The following is a 19454-nucleotide window of genomic DNA, read 5'->3' as shown; positions in this document are numbered from 1 at the left end:
AGAGCCCAGGGTTAGGGGAGGCGTCAGGCCTGGGGAGACGGTGGTCAGAGAAAGGACCAAAATGACTCATGGGAACACAAAGCCAGAGGCCAGAGCTGGGATACAGGACCCCATGGGGCACAAGGTCAGAGGTCAGAGCTGGGGTACTACGACTCCCTCGGGGTCACTCAGTCAGAGAATGGGCTGGGATGAGTGCGGTGCAGCCAGCTAAGCTTGGTAGCCAGCCTGTGGCTAGCGCGCCCTTGCCCACCCAGGACTCGGGATCTGTACCTGGTGCTGCTGGCAGGTGACATGGCACCGGGTATCTGGAGGCAGCTCGCATTCGACCCGGGCCTCAACCACCACCTCGTGGCCCTCCAGCTCCATCACACACTCATGGTCGCCTGGGCTGTCCTGGGGACAGAGGACACAGCTACGGGGGCAGCTTCAGAAGCCAGGCCTGGTAAGCCCCACAGGGCCCCAGCACAGTCCCCGGGTTGGGACTGAGACCTGAGGCCGTGCCCTCCCCTGCTCCCCGGGACTCGCGCATAGTTTGCCAACAGCCAAGGAGGCCACAGCAACAGCTGCAAAGAGGACACACTCACCTGGAAGAGGCGCAGGTTCCTGCCCAGCAGTCGCACTTCTCGCTGCACGTGGACCGGCATCAGGCTGGAGCCCTGCACACTCTCCACACAAGGGCAGGAGCCTGCCCCCAAGGTCATCTCCTCCTGCAGGCACCAAGCGCCAGGCAGTCTATGGAGCCCACCTGCCGCCTCATCCCTTTCCCAGGCACAACCCCGGGGCCAGGCCAGCGTGAGGCAGCGGACGCCCCCCTCCCCTCCATCCTTCCCCTGCAGAATCGCAAGGTGGCCAAGAGGCTGCATCTGTCCCGATCCCCTCCCCTGAGGCCTCCTTCCTGTGCCGGGTCTCACCAGCTCCCAGAGCCCAGGGGTGTCGTACTGGTAGTCAAGGCTGGACAGGAGGATGAGGGGGGCGGGAGGGCCCTCGTGCTCAGCAGAGTCTCCATCACCTGAGAGGAGGGTGGAAGTGGAGAAGGCGGGCGTGTCACCCCCTGTCCACTCATCCGCCTCGGGCAGCTCGCCGCCTTCTCTCATGAGCCAGTCCAGAGCAGGCTTCGTGGAGCCAGCGGCCCCTGGGAAAGTGGTGGCGGGAGCCGTGCTGGGGGGCTGGTCCAGGGGTACCGCAGAGGGGAGAGCCTCGGGGCCAGGCTCTGCAAGGGCGGGGGGCAGTGCTGCTGCATCTGAGGGCGATGGGTGGGAGGCCAAGAGGTCCTCGGCAGTGGCCATGGGTCCGAAGGCTGTAGGGGCAGGGACAGCGGTTCCAGGCCTCTGGCGGGGGCTGGGAGGAGGAGGGGCCTTGTGGAGAGGTGAGCCCGTGGAAGCCGAGGCAGGTGTGGGGCCGGGACCTGCCCACGGCCCCCGGGGGCTGAGCAGGGAAGGCCTGGCCCCGGGGGGGACATCCAAGGCTGTGGCTGTGGAAGGAGTGTCCACAGGAAGGGCGTCAGGAGTCAGGGCGACCGTGGCCCTGGGGGCTGTGGGTGGGAAGGAGGTGGGTGCGTCTCTTGCAGGAGGGGCTGGGGAGAGGGGCGGGCTCTGAAGTGGGAGGCAGAGAAAGACAGGAAGGGCCACTCAGCAGGCAGGTGCGGGAGCGGGCAGCAGGCAGGCAAAGGGTGTGTTAAGAGAAAAGGAGACCAAGGAAAAGAGAAACAAAAACAGCCCATTAATTCTCCAGAGGGGAAGGGGAGGGCGCGCTCTAGGGGCGTCTATGGCATCTGTGCCAAGGTGGGGCACGAGGCCAGACCTCCCCTCCTCTCAGTTACAAACGTCCTCTCCCGAAACAGGTGGGACGTTGACAGCCGTCCTCCAGTGAGTCCGTCACACACAGCAGCTCAGGTGCTCATGACAGAGCACCCGGGGCAGGCAGACACACAGACCCCAGGCCATGAGAGAAACCCTCACAATGGGGAGCCCGAACCCCCCCTGGGGCCCGGTCGGGAGTTGGGCTCACCTGTCGGCTGACCACCATGGGCCCAGCATCACATAAGGCCTTGTGCGTGCACAGGTGCTGCCAGACGCACCAGTTACACCCCCAGAGGCTTCTCACGCAGGCCTGGCACCTGCACAAAGCACAGCCATGGGGTGCGGATCGCCACAGGGCAGCCCAGGGGCTGGGGGTCGGGGTGAGGAACTCACTGTGCAGACGGGCGGAGCAAGGTGACGGCCATGCAGTCATAGAAGGAGAGGGAAGCCTCGGCAATCACGACGGTGCCAAACCTGAGCTCCAGGCTCACGGAGACGTGGTCTGCAGAGGGAGGAGCGAGCTGGGCTGAGGAGCAGGAAGGGGCACTCAGACCCCGAGCTGACGTCCCAGACCACACAGGGTGGGTTTAGCACTCTGACCAGGAAGGGGTGCCCAGGGTCGGGAACACAGTCCACAGGGTAGAAAACAGGGACTTCAGGGATTGGGGACCAGAGGGGACCTCAGAGAAAGGCATCGCTGCAGGACCCTTTGCCTGGATTCACACCTCATCCTGATCACACCCCTTGGAGCAAGATGGGAGGAGAGCGGGGCTCCCAGGCCCCGGGCTGGCTCCTTCTCTCACCCACCAGCTTCTCTCGGCAGCTCTGGAGCCTCACTAGGGTCTGGGGAGGGGCACATCACACCAGAACTGGTCAGCAGGGCAGGACTCTGGTATTCCCCAAAGTGGCAGGAATAAGACTCCCCTGGCCACAGGGGTGGCAGATCGGGTACCGACAAGAAAACCTGCGAAGAGAGGCCAGGACATGCTGTTGGAGCCACTGGGCAACAGATCAGGGCTCCGTTTACAGGCTTCCAATGTGGGCAGGCACCAGCGGCCACCAGCCCCCAGTGACCACAAATACCCTCCAGCCTGGGTTAGTAACAGATGGAGAAAGCGGAGCCCCAAGAGAAGCGACTTGGGCAAGGCCATGTAGTACTTAAAATTCAAGGTTGCAACCCATCACCAGAGCTCCCCCCGGCCAGGACTCCGCCTGCTCTGGTCTTCACCTCCCTCCTCTCCTCACGGCTGATGTTAGCAGGACTCAAGGTTGCCACTTGCAGACAGCCCACCTCAGGCTGGAAGCTCCACAGCCACCGCTCTAAGCCCTGGCCCCGAGAGCACTCGGAATGGCGACTGCACCTGGGCAAGAATGACCAGTGTCCACCTGTGACCCTCACGGGGCCACTGGCAGTTCATGGGGCAGGGACACCTACAATCCTACGGACCTGGGCAGGATCCTCAAGTGGGCCACGACAGGCCTGGCAAGTCAGGGTGGAGGATAGGGGTGAGAGTAGGGCGTTGGGGCATCCAGGGGTCAAGGGTTGAGAGTCAAGGGCCAAGGACCAGGAACCCTGGACAGGGCAGGAGAATTGAGGGCATGAGGCTGGGGTTGGGGTGGGGCTGGGGAAGGGGCCAGGGTCGGGGGAGCGCAGACCTGCCGAGGAGCACACACCACCCACAGTACGGGTCCCTGTGAGCCAGGCAAGATGCACAGTCCAGGTGCTGAGCACAGGAGGCCACAGGAACCTTGAGAAGCTACAGCAGCAAAGAGGACTTGAGGTCAACAATCCAAGCACCAGTGGCTCTCCACATATGGGCCCCCAGCTCCCCCGAGGCCCCTCCCAGCAGTCATGCCCTCCCTGGCTGGCGCGTGGCACTCACCGTGCTCTGGGTCATGACGTACAGGTGCTCGAAGGCCCCATCAAAGATGAGGTCTCTGCTCACCGCAGACCCCTGCTGGATGATCCGTGTGGAGTACGGGTGGCCATCACTCCCTGGGCCCAAGTAGACCTGAGATCAGAGACCACAAGATCTGAGGCCCAAGGCCCTCCCCTCTCGCCCCAATAAAATAATTTACAGAATTTCCTCCTAGAGAGTACAGGTCACACCACCCGTCCCCAGAAAGAGGAACACAGGTCATCTCTCCCAGCCAGGGCCAGGGACACATCACATATCTCACATCGCAGCCCCAGGGGTCTCAGGCGTAGCTCTGCCCAGCCTGGGTCCCCAGCAGCCTGTCGCCTCCAGATCCTGGGGCAGGGCCCAGTACCTCCTGTGGACTCACCTTATGCAGCTGCCCTTGACTGTCACCCAGGAAAGCAATGGTGTGTCCATCTTCCACAGTGATCGCCACGGCTGTTAGCTGAACCCCTGGCCACTCCAGAACTGGCGTGGCTTCCAGGGGGACACGGCTGGCCATGGGGCTGGGCGTGTGGTCTGAGCCACAAGGGTAAGCATCCAGGGTGTCCTGCAGGCAGCAAGAAGCACAAATAAGGCCCTCCCTGGATAACGTCCACGGGCCCCTCCTCCCTGGACAACCCCACCCCTTCTCACCATCTCTGCCAGCTCTTGGCTCTCCCACAGCTGCGTTCTTAGCCTTGCCTCAGTGGCTTACCTCCACAGTCTGCAGCGGCTCCGTCCCCCTCTTTTGATCCCCACATGCCTGGGGCCCCACTTTCTCCCATCCCTGGCCTGGGAGCTGCTTCCTCCAGTTCATGTACTCAGCCTTCTCCTGGACCACTTTTCCAAAGCCTCTCCAGCTTGCATCCTCCTCTCCAGGTCTACTAACCTGGGTCTCCTCCCACCTCTCACTGACTCAGTCCCCCTATATGTGGCTTCTACCCTTTTCATCCATCCTGAGACTAGAGCCAAACAAGTCTCAACCTCACCTGCCTCTCTCGCTCAAGAACCTAAAACAATAGATTCCATCCCCTCTACATTCTGGGTCTCTGCCCCATTCCCAAGAACCTCAAATGCCCTTTCAGTCCACCTACACAAATGCCATCCCTTCAGCGCCTGGTCCAAACCCACCCCTGCACAGCTGGCTCTCTGTCTCCCTGAATGCCACTCTTACCATAAGGTACCCATCCATCACCCAGACACAAAGGAATCACTTAACATCCATTGACCTGATCAGTAAATGCCTGGCCAGTGGCCTCAGAGACAGGGAAGGGCTGGGCGGTGCCAGGACTCACCACGGGCAGCTGAGCACAGTCGGAATTGACATCATACTCAATGTAGGCCACCTCGGCCCCATCCTCAGCGCGGCCCTCCCGAGTGTAGCAGGCATCACGTGTGCGATTAGCAAGGCGATCCACCTCATCCAGAGGGAAGGCACAGAGGGCAGAGGCTCCAGATGCCCCGGCAGCTGCCAACGGGGGCCGGCCCACAGTGGGGGGAGCGGCCGAGGAGAAGGCTGCAAAGAGCACCTCCCCCTGGGCCACCTCCGCGGACATGGCGACAGCTGCAGCCTGGATCAGCCCGTAGCGGCTCCCCTGACAGGCCAGAGGCAACTCCACGTAGGAGTAGTAGTGCTGGTCCCGGAGGCACACACGGGACACATAGGCACGGAAAGCTCGAGACTGAGCCTGCAGGTCCCGCCGGAGAAACAGGAAGTAGGCACTGGCCCCGCGTGCAAAGGCGCTCACAAAGTGGTGGCTGTACTCGGAGAGGCGGCCCACAGCTAGCTTGGCCGTCTCCTCGTAAGAGAAGGCAGCCTGGGGGTCCAGCGGCCTTAAGGCGCGGGTAGTGATGGGAGGGATGCCTCCCCCCACACCCCTGCTGGTGTAGCCCCGCCCCACAAAGAGGAGGGGCTCCCCAGCCAAGCCCTGGGCCACCAGTCCCACCGTGGTGACGGCAGGGTCGTTGGCAGCCACATACTGGGTGTCCCCAGGTCGCTCTGGCCGCAGCAACAGCTGCCCGAGCTGCCCCAGGCGCCGCTGTTCACAGACCCCCTGGTGCACACTGCCACACACCACCAGGGCCCCAGGGCTCACCAGGAGCAGCTGGTTTGGGTTGTTGGTGGGCTGGGCCTGAGGGCACTCATCAGGTGTCACAGGTGGCAGACAGTCCCTGCTGTCTAGCACAGGGCCAGTGGACACAGTGGCCTCCAGCTGCAGTTCAGGGCTCAGCTGGAACAGGAAGTTGGTGGCTCCTAGGTAGAGGGTGCCTGAGGTGGGATCCCGCGCCAGGTGCTGCAGATGCGTACCATTGGGAGTGAAAGCAGTCGGTGGAGGGGGCTGGAGGGTGAGGACCCACCCGGCCCAGAGTGCCTGGAGAAGAGCTGGGCCGAGGGCAGGCATGGTCACCTGGTAGGGAGAGAGGTTGAGCGGGGCTCATGTGGCTGCCTGAGCACCGTGGGACCACTGGTGAGGAGTAGGACTGTGATGCTGCCAAGACGCCCCTCCTAACTCAGGGAGGGGGGAGCAGGGAGGACCAGGCTTAGATGGCACTGTGGTTAGGATGACCCCAGGACCACACACTAGCAAGGGGTCAGGAGACATTTTCCTGGAAACTTCAACGCTGCCCATTCTCTGTAAGCACTACTCTCTCAGGAGACCTGCACCCCACACCCATCACCCTGCCCTGCCCTGCCCTATGTCATAACAGGGTCCAAGGGTAAGAGGCTAAAGGGGCAGAGACATGGGAAACATCCCATTCCCAGGGACTAGGGCCTGGAAGGGGCAGGAGGGCAAGGGATGGGAAGAAGGGACCCAAAACCCCAAAGAGAGAAAGGCACCCTCTGCATGGATGTCAGTTTCCTGGACAGAAAAAGGGAGGGCAAGGTCTCATGGGCCACCTGCATGTTAGAGTAGGGTAAGAATTGGATGAAGGGCCTTTCAGGCTAGGAATCCAGAAGGGTAATAACCACAGAACCAAAGGGCCAGAGAGATGAGGGGGGTTAAGGCTGCCAGGGAGGGCTTCCCTGGTGGCTCAGTGGTTAAGAATCCGCCTGCCAATGCAGGGGACGCGGGTTCGAGCCCTGGTCCGGGAAGACCCCACAGGCCGCAGAGCAACTAACCCCGTGCACCATAACTACTGAGCCTGCGCTCTAGAGCCCGCAAGCCACAACTACTGAGCCCACATGCCACAACTACTGAAGCCTGCGTGCCTAGAGCCCGTGCTCCGCAACAAGAGAAGCAACTGCAGTGAGAAGGCTGCACACCGCAACGAAGAGTAGCCCCTGCTCTCCGCAACTAGAGAACGCCCGCGCACAGCAATGAAGACCAAACACAGCCAAAATAAATATTTTTTTTTAAAAAAAGGCTGCCAGGGATAGGGCCTAAAAGGCTAGCTAGACCCCACCTTGGAGAGCTCTCAGCAGAGGTGGGAGTCACACTGCTCCCAGACACCTAGGTGTGCGGTCAGGCTCACCTGGCAAGGCCAGCTGGATCAGGAGACAACAGCATGCCCCGTGTGAGAGTCACCTAGCCAGGGAGAAAGCAGAGCATGAAGCTGGGGGTTGGGCTGCAGGCATTTGGGCTCCCCACCATGGAGGCAGCACAAAGGTACCTCTCCCGGCTGCCCAGTCTGCTGGTGGAGCTGGGCCCAGCCTGGCCCTCGGCCACCAAACACATTCCACAGGGACGCCTCCTCAGAGCCCACAGAGAGGGGGAGGGCAGCAGAACCAAGCACCCTCAGGGCCTGGGAAAGGGCAGCTAGGAAGGAGCTGCACGGCTGGCAGGGCCCAGTCAGGCCCCCACTTTAGTCCTGTGCCCCCTGCAGCCCGTTCTCGGCACTCTCCCATCCTCATCCTCTGCCCAAACTCTCCCCTATCAGGGTACCCTGGTACATACCCTCCACACAGGCCCGGGGCTAGCCTAGGCCCAAACCACCACCAGCACATAAGCAGACACATGCTCGCACACACCAAGAAGCATACATACCACCCACCCTGGATGCACACACCCACACACAAACACATGAGCACGAGCACACACACAGATGCATGCACATACTGCCTGTGCATAGCGCACAGAGACACATACCCAGAAATACAGGCAAACGTCCCACACAGACACGCTACCCACCTGCACTTAGACACCTGCACAAAGACACGTCCACAGAGACAAACTTTTTACACAAAGAAACATGCACTCCACACAGGCACATCACATGCACCCACCCACCCAAGACATACACACCACCACCCACTTTCAGACCCCACACACACAGACTCACGCACACTTCCCTGGTTTGAGCCCTAAGTCCTAGAGGGCTGCAGAAGCCAGGCCATCTCTTGCTATCTCCTCTCCTGCAGGGCAGAGCAGAGCAGGGCTGGAGGGTGGGGGGCAGGGGGGATTGTCCTAAAGGAAGTCACCATACTAGATGTGCCCCACATCCCCAGGACCTTCGCAGACCTTGAGTGCCTGCTCTCCTCACAGACCCATCCTTGCAGGCTCCACCTGAAGCCAGGTGAGACCAGCCACCTTTCCCAGACCTGGATGGTCTCCAGCCAGGAGCACCAAGATTGGTAAAGCACAGAGGACAGGGCATGCATCCCAAGCTGAGACACTTCCCCTACTTGCCTGTGCCCAGGCGGCATGGCCCAGCCCCTCCCACCATCCAGCTGCCAGTCTGCCTGTTCACTCTGTTCCCAGAGCTTCCCAGGGTCCAGGTTGGCTCCTTCCAGCCAAGGCTCCCGGCAGGGTGCTCCTGAGGCTGGCCCAGAGTGAGCAGGGCTGGGCGTAAGGCTTGGAGGAGGGTCCAGCAGCCCGGTGGAAGCAGAGTACTGTGGCCACGGCCTGGCTGGGCAGTGCTCCCAAAATAGCTTGGGGGTTTCCATTTTTAGTGTGCAGAGAACAGGGCAGCTCTATGGGAGCAGGAACAAGGCAGCCTCTGTTTGCCACTGAGGGGGTAGGAGGAGGGGGCCGGCAGGGAGAGTCGTGAACCCGGCGAGAAGCCCAGGACTGTGGCAAGGCCAGGCTTCCCAGGAACCCCCCACCTTGTTTCCAAGGGATGGGGGGAGAAAGTTTCTTCCTCTGGGAAGACAGGGTCTGCCTGAGGATGGGCAGAGGCCATCTCCCATGCTCAGCCACTGCTCAGTCCCTCCTACCACCTCCCGCCTAGGGATGTGCCTTGGGCAGAGGGTCTGACCCAGCATTCGCTTACAAACATTTGCTCAGCGCCTACTTCAAGCCAAAGTTCTCCAGCCCTCAAAGGGCAGCAACCAGGACAATCCCTAAATGTAAAATCCCAGCTGGGTCGAGTGGCCCACAGGAAGCGGATGGGCAGGATCAGAACAGCTCCTGGCAAGGCCACATAGGATACTGGAGACCGACTCACGCTGGGAAAAGTGTCAGGCTTCTTCAATCACTGCCACAGGGCCGAGCAACCCTCGCCCTTCCCCACATACCATGGGTAGGAGGAGGACAAAAAGAAGAAGGGCACATATTTCACTTAACCTCTGCCACCGGCCATAGAGCAGCTCCCAGCCCCTCCAGCTTACCCCCTCCCACCTCAGGGGAACTTCAAGCGATGTATCGGAGTACATCCCTCCTTCCAGAGTCTTTGGGGCACCCCAGGGGCTGGAGTATAAAGGTCAAGCCCTCCAGTCCACATGCTCTCCTGTGCGATCCATGCCAGTGCTCCCCCGCACATGCTCTTCGTTCCTGCCAGCCTGAACTGCAGGCTGTTTCACACTCCTCCGTGCCCACTCCCTCTCTATCCCATTAACTCTGGTGCCCAACCATCACCTCCCAGGGAAGGCTTCCCTGTCCCCTCATGCTCCTGAGGAGCCCACTACACATGGCCAGTGGACATCCCCAGCCACCACCCTCGTGTATATTGCAGCTCTGCCTTGGGCTCTCTAAGCTTCAGGTTTCCTATCTGGAGAATGGGAGGCGGGACTGCTCTGACCATTAAACGTGATATGGTGTGTGCCTGGCATTAGAGGCACCAACCAAGGCCACTCTTCTCCTTGTTCCACACTCCCACTCTTGAAACTCCTTAAAGGCAGGGAATGTGACTTTTGATTCAGAGGCTCCAGTAACCAGGACAAACGTTAGCACAGAGCAGGTGCTCCTTACATGTTGAAAGAACCCTCATTTCACAGCCAAGAAAACCCAGCCAACAGGGGAGATATGGAACCCACAATCCTCTCCAAGCCACCTGGCTTCTTGAAGGATGACACAGGGTCAGCCCCACTTTTATTAATGACGAGGCCAGAGCAGGCTGAAAAGGCTGGTTTGGAGCTGGGCCTCAGGTCCCCAACTTACACAGCTAGGATCTCTTGCCCATTCCCCAGATCTCAAACCCCAGCCAGAGTCACAGCCAAAGCCTAGCTCTTCTGGGCCCACCTTTCTCTGGACCGCTTCAGCAGGGCCCAAGGCTGCCTAACTTCTGTCTGCAAAGAGCAAGCACCTCTCCCCGCCCTCCTGGGGCTGTCCTCACCAACCAAGAGGGCTTATAAACTCTGCCCTTCAAACTGGGAGAGGGTTCATATCCCAGCCCTCATTTACCGAGTCGCGGGGATTAGAGTGGGAAACCGGCCTTTCCTTTCTGCCCTCGCTCTGCTCCCAGGGTCCACCCAAGAGAAGTTACTAATTGACAGCGCAAGAGTGCACAGTGCTTACCCTGTTGTTTGTGTCGAGGTGGGGTGGGGGTGGGGGTGAGGGTCCACCATTTACCGGTGAGGACTCAAGGAGTGCTCATCAGTCACCCACCGTCAGTATATATACGGCGGATGGGGGGCTGGGGCTTCCCCTCTGGGGGTGCGTGGCAGGGGGATCACAGGCTGCCTTTTGTCAGTTGCGCCGAGCGCAGCCTGGAAGGGCTGTTACTACGTAGGGGAAGCCTCGACCTCCCCGTCGACTTTTCCCCGACCCTCCTCCCTCCTCCCCGACCAGAGCAAGGACCCCACCAGTGGTCCTGGGAGGGCGGGGAAGAGGCCGGCCGGTCCCGGGCTGAGGCGGCTGCGGCGGCGTTGGCGAGGAGGGGGCGCGGAGGAGCAGCTCCACCTCCTCTGTCTCCCAATCGCGTTACAGGCGGAGCCGCCAGAGTTTCCCTTCGCGCGGAGAAGTATGGTCCCAACTCTCAGGACCGAAGCCGACCACCATTCACACGGGCTGCCCAGGCCCAGCGGCATCGAAGCTCCAGGCCCTTCCATCCCGGGGATGCGCCGCCTCGCCCCGGTCCCACCGCCCCGGCCCCGGGCCCCGCACTCACCACCCGGCCGGGCCCCGCAGGACTAGCACGCCGAGGCGGGCGCCGGCCGTTCCGGGCTCGAGATCTGCGCGCGCGGCGGCGGCGGCGGCCTTCCCCCCACCCCCCCGCCCCCCGCCGGAGGTGGGTCTGGCGGAGCCGCAGCTGTTACCCGGAGACCGAGGGGCGGAAAACTGCGGCCGCTGCCCGCCCCTCCCGCCGCGGCGCTGCCACCGCTGGGAACAAAGGAGACAAAGCCGCGTCGGCCGGGCCCGGCTCCGCTCCTTCCCCCTCCTCGCCCGCCGGGCCGCCCTCCCCCCGCCCGCCGCCCAGGCCAGGCCGGAAGCAGCCGGGAGAGCCAGGCGCGCGGCCCCAAGCCGCCCGGGACCCCGCATTCCAGCCCGCCCGGCTCTGCACTTGCCGAGGGCGGGGGACTACACCCCTCCTTCGCGGGGGCGGGGGGGGCGGCGGGGGGGGGCGGGCTGCACCACGGCGGTAGCCAGGGCAACGCGGACGGCGGCGGGAGGAGGGTGAGGAGCGGGAGCCCCAAGGACCAGCTGCCCCACCCCGCCCAGTTCCGCCGGGCCTCACCTGCGTGCCGCGCTGGAACCGGAATTGGGAGGCCTTGGGGATGGGAGGTGCCGGACTGGGGGTCGCGCTCTGCACCGCGCCCCGGCCTCTGCCTACCTGCCTGCCAGCGCCGGGTGGGACCCACGCCCCTCACCTGCCCCGCCTGTTCGCTAACCACCACCCCCGCTGTGCGGCGCCGCGAGCTCCCTCTTACCTGTCCAATACCTGGTTCCTGTGGTCGTCCTCCTCCAACTTGAACTCCTAGGCGCCTTGTTTCTCCCCACCGCACCAGGTCTGCCCACCGGCTCTACTCCCAGGACTCCCAAACAGCCGGCGTCTCCTTCCGGCCCCCACCTCTGGCTGTGCGGGAAGAGCGCAGGCTGTGGGGTTGGGCCTGGGCTTGCGCCATCACTAAGCCAAGTAACCTGACCCCTGCCCCCCAAACACACACACGCCTATTTGCTGACCGCCAAGTGGAGGTGATACCACACCTAGCCCGGCTGTTAAGGGAGGGCACACCGCTGCAAAAGTGCACAAGCAAGGGCACATTTCCTTCCAGACCTGTACCTGGGCCCGCCCCAAGCTAAGAAGCCTTGGGCAAGTCTGGACTCCCTCACCTGCAAATACTTGGGCCTTCCAAAGGAGGTACACTTGGGTTCTCTCCTGAGGCCCAGGTGTGCCCTCTGCTGGGCCCTCCATACCTTGCCCTGCCCACTGCAAAAACTCAGGAGCCAGGACCTAGTCCATCCTATTAGGACTTCTGGAGAGCTTTGGCTCATGGCCATTGGGACAGCCTCTTGGGAGGCACAATTTGTCACACAGAGATCACTCTGGAAGCCCCCAGAGCCTCCACAGGCTTGGGGGAGCCTCAATCAGAAGGTTCTGGTCATCCATACTGGCTGCTGTCAGAAGAGCTAAATCACAGGCACCCTCTTCCCACCTGCCACCCATCAAGAGTCATCATTCTCATATACCCGACTCTGCCTTCCAAATTCTCCCTCCCCAACTCCTCAGCTCGCTCCCTTCCCTCCACCTTCTCTTCCAACACCTGGGTCCATGACTCAGCACCTTGTCCCCACCAGGATGGCACCCCTTCCCTGGTTCCCTCGTCCCTGGCCTCTGGACATCAGAGTGGCCCTCTGGGTCCTCCACTTCATTCCCTAACTTTATGCCCCACAACTCCCCAACACCCATCACCACCTCAGCCAAGCTGCTGTGCTTCAAGGCCCTCACCCACCTTGCCTCTCCTGGCTGTGCAGCTTGTGGGGGGCCCCCTCCATGTGCCTGGAATCCTCCCCTCCCCAGACCCATTCACTCAAGTGCACACCCTTTAGGACCTACGTCACCCCAGAGGGGGACCTAGGACTTCCAAACCCCACAACACCCCTCACCTATACACAGACAAGTCACCTCCTACCCATCAGGAGGGTGAACACCCCAAGTGCAGAGGTCATTTCATCCCACGCCCTCCTGGGGAATCCATTACAAAAAGAAAACAATGCTGTGGACAGAGTGACCAAATGATCAAGGGACCAGGGGCTCAGAGGTTCACATCACCCATGGGGCCACTTGGGCCATGCCCACTGCCCAGGCCTGAGCACAGGCTCCCAAGAGGGAGGGCATCTCATGGAAGCACTTCTGGCTCCACAGGCCTCTGCTGTGAGTCAGCTCTGCCCAGCCCACAGAAGCCCCTACCTGCAGACCCTGCACACAACCTCAGTGCACCCTGAGAGGGTGGGTTCTCCAGACCCACAGTGCAAGCCGAGTGCCTCCCCACTGCTCCTGTTTAGTCAAGGACACACAAGGCCACCCATGGCCATTTATCCCAGGAGGTCAAAGGTTGCTGTTCTCCACTGAAAAGGAAGAGGTAAAGGGTTCTCAGGGCACTCTGCCTCCATGCCCCCCCAACTGCACCTCCCACCTCTGGGAGGTCCCTCCCCATCACTGCCTCACCATTCACACTGCTGGTGGGCTGAACTCTGCCCAAGGCTGTAGAGGTCAGCCCTAGGCTGTGTGTGGGACGACACCAGCCCAAGTGGTGCTGCCCAAAGCATTCTCTGCACCAGGGAACCAGACTGGCCGCCAATCCCTGTAATTATGTCCCCAGCAATATTTACCAACCATTCCCCCAGTCTCTCTTCCCTGCTCTCCTCTGATCATTCCTCCAGTGTTAGAAACAGGAAGTTCTCCCCAACATGGCAGAGAAAGTGATCCCGAAGAGGGGCAGTAACCATGGTCACCAATGGGTGGGAAGCAGGCTAGGTTTTACTCACTGGAAATCATGGGCCACGTGACACAGGAGGGCTGGGCAAGTGGAGGACAGGCCAGGAAATCCAAAATGAAAATCCAGGCCTCAAGCGGTAAGTACGTCCAAAATGATCCTGAACTGGGGGCAAGACCAAGAGATGAGAGAGGAACTAAAAGGGGGCGATTACCCTACTTCCAGGCCCAACCCTCGAGTCCCAAATCTCAATTTTCAATGGACAAAACCCAGTCTAACAAATTACTTTAAATAAGACAAACTTAAAGACACTTTAATTGGACGTTAGCACAAATTTTCGATAGTTAATGTAAATGAGTGTTGCCTAAAAAGCAAAGTATGTCTGCTGGTGAGCCACACAGACTCAGGCTGAGGTTGAGTGCACCCCTGAAGGCTCACTTCATTGCTTCATTCTCTAACTAAATCCACATCCATACCTCCTCCCTCTGGAGGTGGGTCCAGGGGCTAGCTGGCCCTGAACAGCATATACAGCACAGGCAGGATGGCCACAAATGTCACGCAGGTGACCAGTGTGCCATAGATGGTGTTCCTGTTGACCTGGGCTTCTAGCCTCTGCTCCATGTCTGACAGCCCCAAGATCATGCTCCCCTGTTCCAGCAAGGACCCAGACAGGGCCCCATCTGCCGGCTCCACCAGGCCTGGGTGCGCTGCAGCCTTTGCAAGCTGAAGCACCCCAGCCACTTGGCCCAAAGTCTCTTCCAGGCCATCAAGCTGCTCTCGTAAACCCTCTAGACATGAATGGACCTGCCTGGAATGGCTGAGCTGCTCTCTCAAGGCAGCTGAAAGGACCTCTGTGTCTCTGTCTCGGGTGGGGGAAGTACCTGCCTGGGACAAAGAGCTCTGCCCAGGCCCAGCTTGCACCAGGCCCCTCAGGTCTGCCATGAGGTCATGGAGGTCCCTCTGCTGGAGGGAGTAGCTGGACGCCTGTTCTCGGATGGCTTCCTGGAGGCTCACAGGCCCCTTCTGAGCCTCCAGAAGCAAGACCTTCAGCTCCTGTAGCCGCACACGGTTCACGTAGGTGGAGCCAGCCACACCAATCAAGGCCCCCAGGACTGACCCAATGAGGGACCAGTTCTTGGTCCTCTCAGCCCGAGTGCGCTCCTTCTCATGACTTTCCCGCACAGCTGCAGAGAAGAGGGAGAACTTCTCTCGCTCGGAGTCTTCGGCACGCAGATAGGTCATACGAAGCCTCTTCTCCTCCTGCAGAAGCAAAGCTGTCATATAGCAGCAACCTGGCACAGCAGCCGCCAGCAGATGTCCCACTACCATGTCCCTGGGGCTCAGCTTCACGTCTGGCACAGATTACATGTTCCATAAACACGTTGAATGAGTAAAGGTAGCATAAGCCTGGTCAGGAGGGAGGAGCAAAGGAACTGGGGGTGGTCAAGGTGAGTGGCACTATCCTCCCCAAGCAGTCTTGGGTCTGGCCGGACATGCAGTGGTGTCTACAGAATGTGTCTAACAGAAGGGAAGTGTCCGGCGCTCTCTGGGCCAGACCCCTGCATGGTGCTCCCTCCTCAGTAATCTGGGGTCCAGATTATACTGTCCTGGACCACTGATCCCAGTATTCCAGGAGGAAGTGCGTGGAGAAGCTCTGGAAGCCTGGGGCCCAGTCCCTCCACAGGGGCTTCTGGTTTACCTCCTCACCAGGTGTCTGACCCCCTAACTAGTCAGGGCTCCCACCTCGCCCCTCCATGACCTGCCAGGCTAGGGTCCCTCTCCAGATGAGGAAGGGGCCTACCTGCAACATCCTGTGCTCCAGAGTAGCCAGTTCCAGGTACTGGTTATCGTCTCTGGAGATGCGGTCCAAGCGGTCCCTCACCTCCTTCAGCTTGGCCTGCTGACCTTCCAAGTCCTCCCGAGCCTCCCGGACAAGCCCTCGAGCCACCATGAACACTTTCTCTGCCTGCAGAGAGAACAACAGAGGCCATTTGCCCCTTCTCTCCATGCCCACACAGCCTCGGCTCCATTCCCAACAATACTGGCCGGAGAAGAGGTCAGTGGGGTGTCAGTACAAAGGGTGGAAAGAGAGTCCCTCAGACACATAATCCTGGCTCACCCAGTGGTCCTCAAAGTGTAGCCCCGGGCCCTGCCCATCAGAATCACCGGATTTGTCCGTTCAAGTGGAAATAACATGCCCCTGAGAAACCTGAAAACAGCTAAAGATGCATACAATCTGTGTCCACCAAACCCAGCTGACTCTAGTCTGACAAACCAGAGCAAGGCCCTTATGTTCTTAATCAGCTTCATGTGTGTTACCTTAGCTACAACCTCCCAACAACGCCAAACGCCATGACAGGCATTGCCCTGGCCTCCATTCAAGAGACAGAGAAACCCCGGCTCAGCCAAAGTGATGGCCTCCAAGGGGAGAGACAGCACTGTGCCTCAAAACCTCCGGCTAAACCCCAGGTTCTTCCCACCCCACTACACTGGTCTGCGCCTAGGTGGGAGTGGGAACAGAGATGGCGGAACGCATTTCCACTGCCACAAAGGACTTGACAACCAGAGGCAGCTCTTCCCACCTCACAGTCTGATGTTTCCCAGGGCCTCTACTTTCACGAGGGATGCTTTAATCACACATGGGGCTTTGAGGACACTGTAATGCAGCAACCCTCCAGGTAACTCTCACCAGCAACCCCCAAGCAGTCAATGAAGGAAGTGCTTGCTGTCCTCACAGAAAGGATGTTAATGGCCCGGGACTCACCGGTACATAGCATACACAACAACTTGTTTACATGGGGGAGAGGAGGGCCCTTCACCCCGGTAGTATCAAAGCCAGGCTGTCGTGTGAGAAACGAGTCAGATCCCTCTCCTAGTGGTATGTGTTCAAGAAAAGGCAAATCTGGACGTGGCCTCCCAGCATCTGTGGCTGGTAATTTACTTGTCAGGAGCCTCCAGGCCACATTGCCCAAGTCAGAGGGCAGGGCCAACCACCCCAGCTCCCCTCCTCACCTCAGTCACGTTTCCCTGGGCCTCTCGAACCTCACTGAGTCCAACAAACTCTTCATATCTGTCCCACCAAGTCTTGGCCATGGAGGACGCCCGTTGCTGAATGCTGTGCCCCAGGGCTCCTCCCAGCGCTGTGAGGCGGTGGTACAGCCCGAGGGCCACCTCCTCAGGTCTTTTCTCTCTGGGCTGGCTGGGGCCTGGGCTGCAGAGAGTCCTGGTCATAAAGAGGTCCCTTCCAAGGAGGCCTCTCCGCACCAGTACGGGAGACACACCCACGACGTGCCGCATGGCCAACACAGGGCTGCACCCTGTCATCGGGAGATCTGTGGGGGGATGCCAGAGAGATCAGCTCACAGCCGAGAAAGGCTGGGCTTAAGTCAGATCTCAAGTCCTAGGGACAGTTCTGAACTGAACAGTTTCCATTAAGTCCAAACTGCGCACCACTCTGTTGGGCCCAGAGGTGGCAGCCACCAGGGTCAGGCTTCACCAGGTGCCCCCAGACAATGGAGCATGTCAGGGAAGAGCATATTTAGGAGCTCAGGCCTTCCATCTCTCTCCGTGACGCCACATGAACCCAGATCCTCCCATTCCACCCACCTTCCCAAAACCCCAGGTCTCTGTTGTGATCTGCATGAGAATCCTGGTGTCCAGTTTTCTGATAATCTCAAAGAAAATTCTTAAACCTGCGTTGTGTCCATGCTAACAGAGCCCCACAAAGATTCCCAAAGACTCCTAGGGAAACTGTGGAACTGACTGAGGGGATTTGGGGGAAAGATTTCTATAAATGACTATCAAAACCAGCTTCCCAGACTCCCTGAGGGCTGCCTCAACTCTGGCGAAGCAGTTTCGCTTCTGTTCTGGGACACAGGTCGTTCGTGTCCCAAGGCAGAAAACTCTCTCCTCAGCTCTCCTCTGAAAAGACAATTCCAGGGGAAAACAAAGCAAAACAAAACAACCCAGATTTCTTCATAGAGGACAGCTTTTTTAGGTTTACACCAACTTTCCTTCTGCCCTTCAAGCCCAGACATTCCGGGTGACCAACTCCCAGTCTCACATTTCTCACTTTCCATAAGCTTTCTTCCTTCTTTCCAACCTCAGTAACTGCCCAACAGGTTAAGTTTCTTTCATCTTTCCCTTTTCAACCTGCTTTGATGTTTGGGCCCCAACAATCCTACTTCTCTGTTACCTGAACAGCACAGGGAGTCTCCCATCATCCAGTCAGGCCTTGCCTGAGCCCAGGAGCAGCAGTGAATTCCGAGGACCCCAAAGAGAGGGCCAGGTGACCCATGCTCCCGGGGCAAACCTGGGCCAGAGCACTCTGGTCTGGCCAAACCACCCCTGCCCCCAAGTACTGACTCTGGCTGTCAGAGTGACACCTGGTAGCCAAAAGACCAGGCCAGAGAGAGAGGTAAGCAAAGGGAGCGGGGGACAGGAAGACTGACTACAAGAGCTCCAGTTACAAAGAAAGGACCTCCCTGATGTAAGGCGATGAGCATCCCAGCCTCCTCCCCATGGTGCCATGCTTGGAGAAGCTCTGACCCTCTTGAAAACAAAGTTGCTTGGGTAGGGACATGCCTCCTGGCAAAAGCCTGAGCTGAGCGCCACAGAAGGGGACATCTCTGTGACAGTGGTTCCAAGCTGGTGCTGCACCCAAACCCCTGTGCCCCTTGCCTAAGGCCCAAAGGGAGCACACGCTACCCATGGCCCAGCAGTCGGGCCAGCCTCCTAGGCCTCAAGGCCAGTGACCACTGCACACAAGCTGTGGCCTCACAACAATCCTGCAGGTGTACCCCTCATCAAAGCAGAGCACCCACCCTCCTCAGCAACGCTCAGCAGAAAGGTGTCCCCCTTGTCTATCACTACTTCTTCAGCCCTCTTCTCTCTTGATCCCACTCGACCACCAAGGTTGCTCTCCTGAAGCCCTGCAAAACTCCCACCTTGTCAGATCCAGCAGGTGCTACTCAGATTTCTTCTCCAATACCTCTGCAGCTTTCAACACCCTCTCATTTTGAAATCACCACTCCCCTCAGCCTCCTCCTCTATCAGCAGCCCAATCTTGGACCCTAGGAAGGTCACTCATCCCTGGCACAGAAGACAGCTAAAGCCTCCTACACAGTCATGGCTTCCTCCCCTGCCCCTCAGAGCCGTTCTTCACATGGCAAACAGAGGCTCTGTTACCTCCCAAGTCAGATCACATCCCTCGGTGCAAAACCCCTTGACAGCTCCCCTATCACCTGGCATGCACACCAGTCCTGCCATTGGCCAACAAGCCCCGGTCCTCTCAGCCCTCATCCCCTTCCTTCTCTCCATCCCTGTACGTACTCCACTCCAGCATCCTCACCACGCTAAGCACAATCCTGCCACAGGGTCTGTGCCCTGCCATGTCCTCTGCCTGGACCGCTCTTCCTCCACAAGTCCAGTCACCTCACACTTACGTCTTTGTTCATACATCACCTCTTGATAAGGCCTTTCCTGACCACTCCCTCCTTGGCCACCTTACCTGCTTTCTTTTTCTCCACCAGACACACATATTGCCTTCTTCATGTACTGCCTCGCCCCTCACTAGAACATAAGCTTGGAGACAGCAGGGACTTGGCTTCGTGACGGGACACACCAACGAATCCCAAGTTGTTCCCCCACTCTAGTCCCTCCTCTCAGCCTCCCACCCAGCCTGTCTCCTGGCTCCTCCCCACTTAGATGTCTCACAGGCCC

At 59.6% G+C, this 19454-nt stretch overlaps 2 protein-coding genes across 22 annotated transcripts in view; both read right to left on the bottom strand.

Moving 5' to 3' along the window:
* Nucleotides 1–13349, bottom strand: part of PLXNB1 (plexin B1) — a 28235-nt gene extending 14886 nt beyond the window's left edge. For 2 of the 13 annotated variants that reach the window (XM_049716179.1, XM_012538282.3), the window contains exons 1-13: nt 10967–11108; nt 7175–7227; nt 4996–6108; nt 4086–4268; nt 3683–3811; nt 3456–3556; nt 3028–3160; nt 2607–2763; nt 2193–2301; nt 2008–2116; nt 912–1592; nt 585–707; nt 271–393 (exon numbers count right to left, since the gene is read on the bottom strand). In XM_049716179.1, the coding sequence (XP_049572136.1) occupies nt 271–393; nt 585–707; nt 912–1592; nt 2008–2116; nt 2193–2301; nt 2607–2763; nt 3028–3160; nt 3456–3556; nt 3683–3811; nt 4086–4268; nt 4996–6102 (2955 nt within the window). In that variant the 5' untranslated portion in view covers nt 6103–6108; nt 7175–7227; nt 10967–11108. The other 11 variants (XM_049716176.1, XM_049716177.1, XM_049716180.1 and 8 more) reach the window with 11 other exon arrangements.
* A 670-nt stretch (nt 13350–14019) lies between these two features.
* Nucleotides 14020–19454, bottom strand: part of CCDC51 (coiled-coil domain containing 51) — a 15636-nt gene continuing 10201 nt past the window's right edge. For 7 of the 9 annotated variants that reach the window (XM_049716199.1, XM_049716198.1, XM_033413009.2 and 4 more), the window contains 3 exons: nt 16746–17065; nt 15535–15699; nt 14020–14993 (listed from right to left, as the gene is read on the bottom strand). In XM_049716199.1, the coding sequence (XP_049572156.1) occupies nt 14238–14993; nt 15535–15699; nt 16746–17057 (1233 nt within the window). In that variant the 5' untranslated portion in view covers nt 17058–17065 and the 3' untranslated portion in view covers nt 14020–14237. The remainder of the gene's footprint in view (nt 14994–15534; nt 15700–16745; nt 17066–19454) is intronic. The other 2 variants (XM_033413014.2, XM_033413016.2) reach the window with 1 other exon arrangement.

The sequence above is a fragment of the Orcinus orca genome, chromosome 10, assembly GCF_937001465.1.
Source record: "Orcinus orca chromosome 10, mOrcOrc1.1, whole genome shotgun sequence".
NCBI classification, from domain to species: domain Eukaryota; kingdom Metazoa; phylum Chordata; class Mammalia; order Artiodactyla; family Delphinidae; genus Orcinus; species Orcinus orca.
The sequence above is the reverse complement of the archived record's forward strand: the minus strand, read 5'-3'. Positions and strand labels throughout refer to the sequence as shown.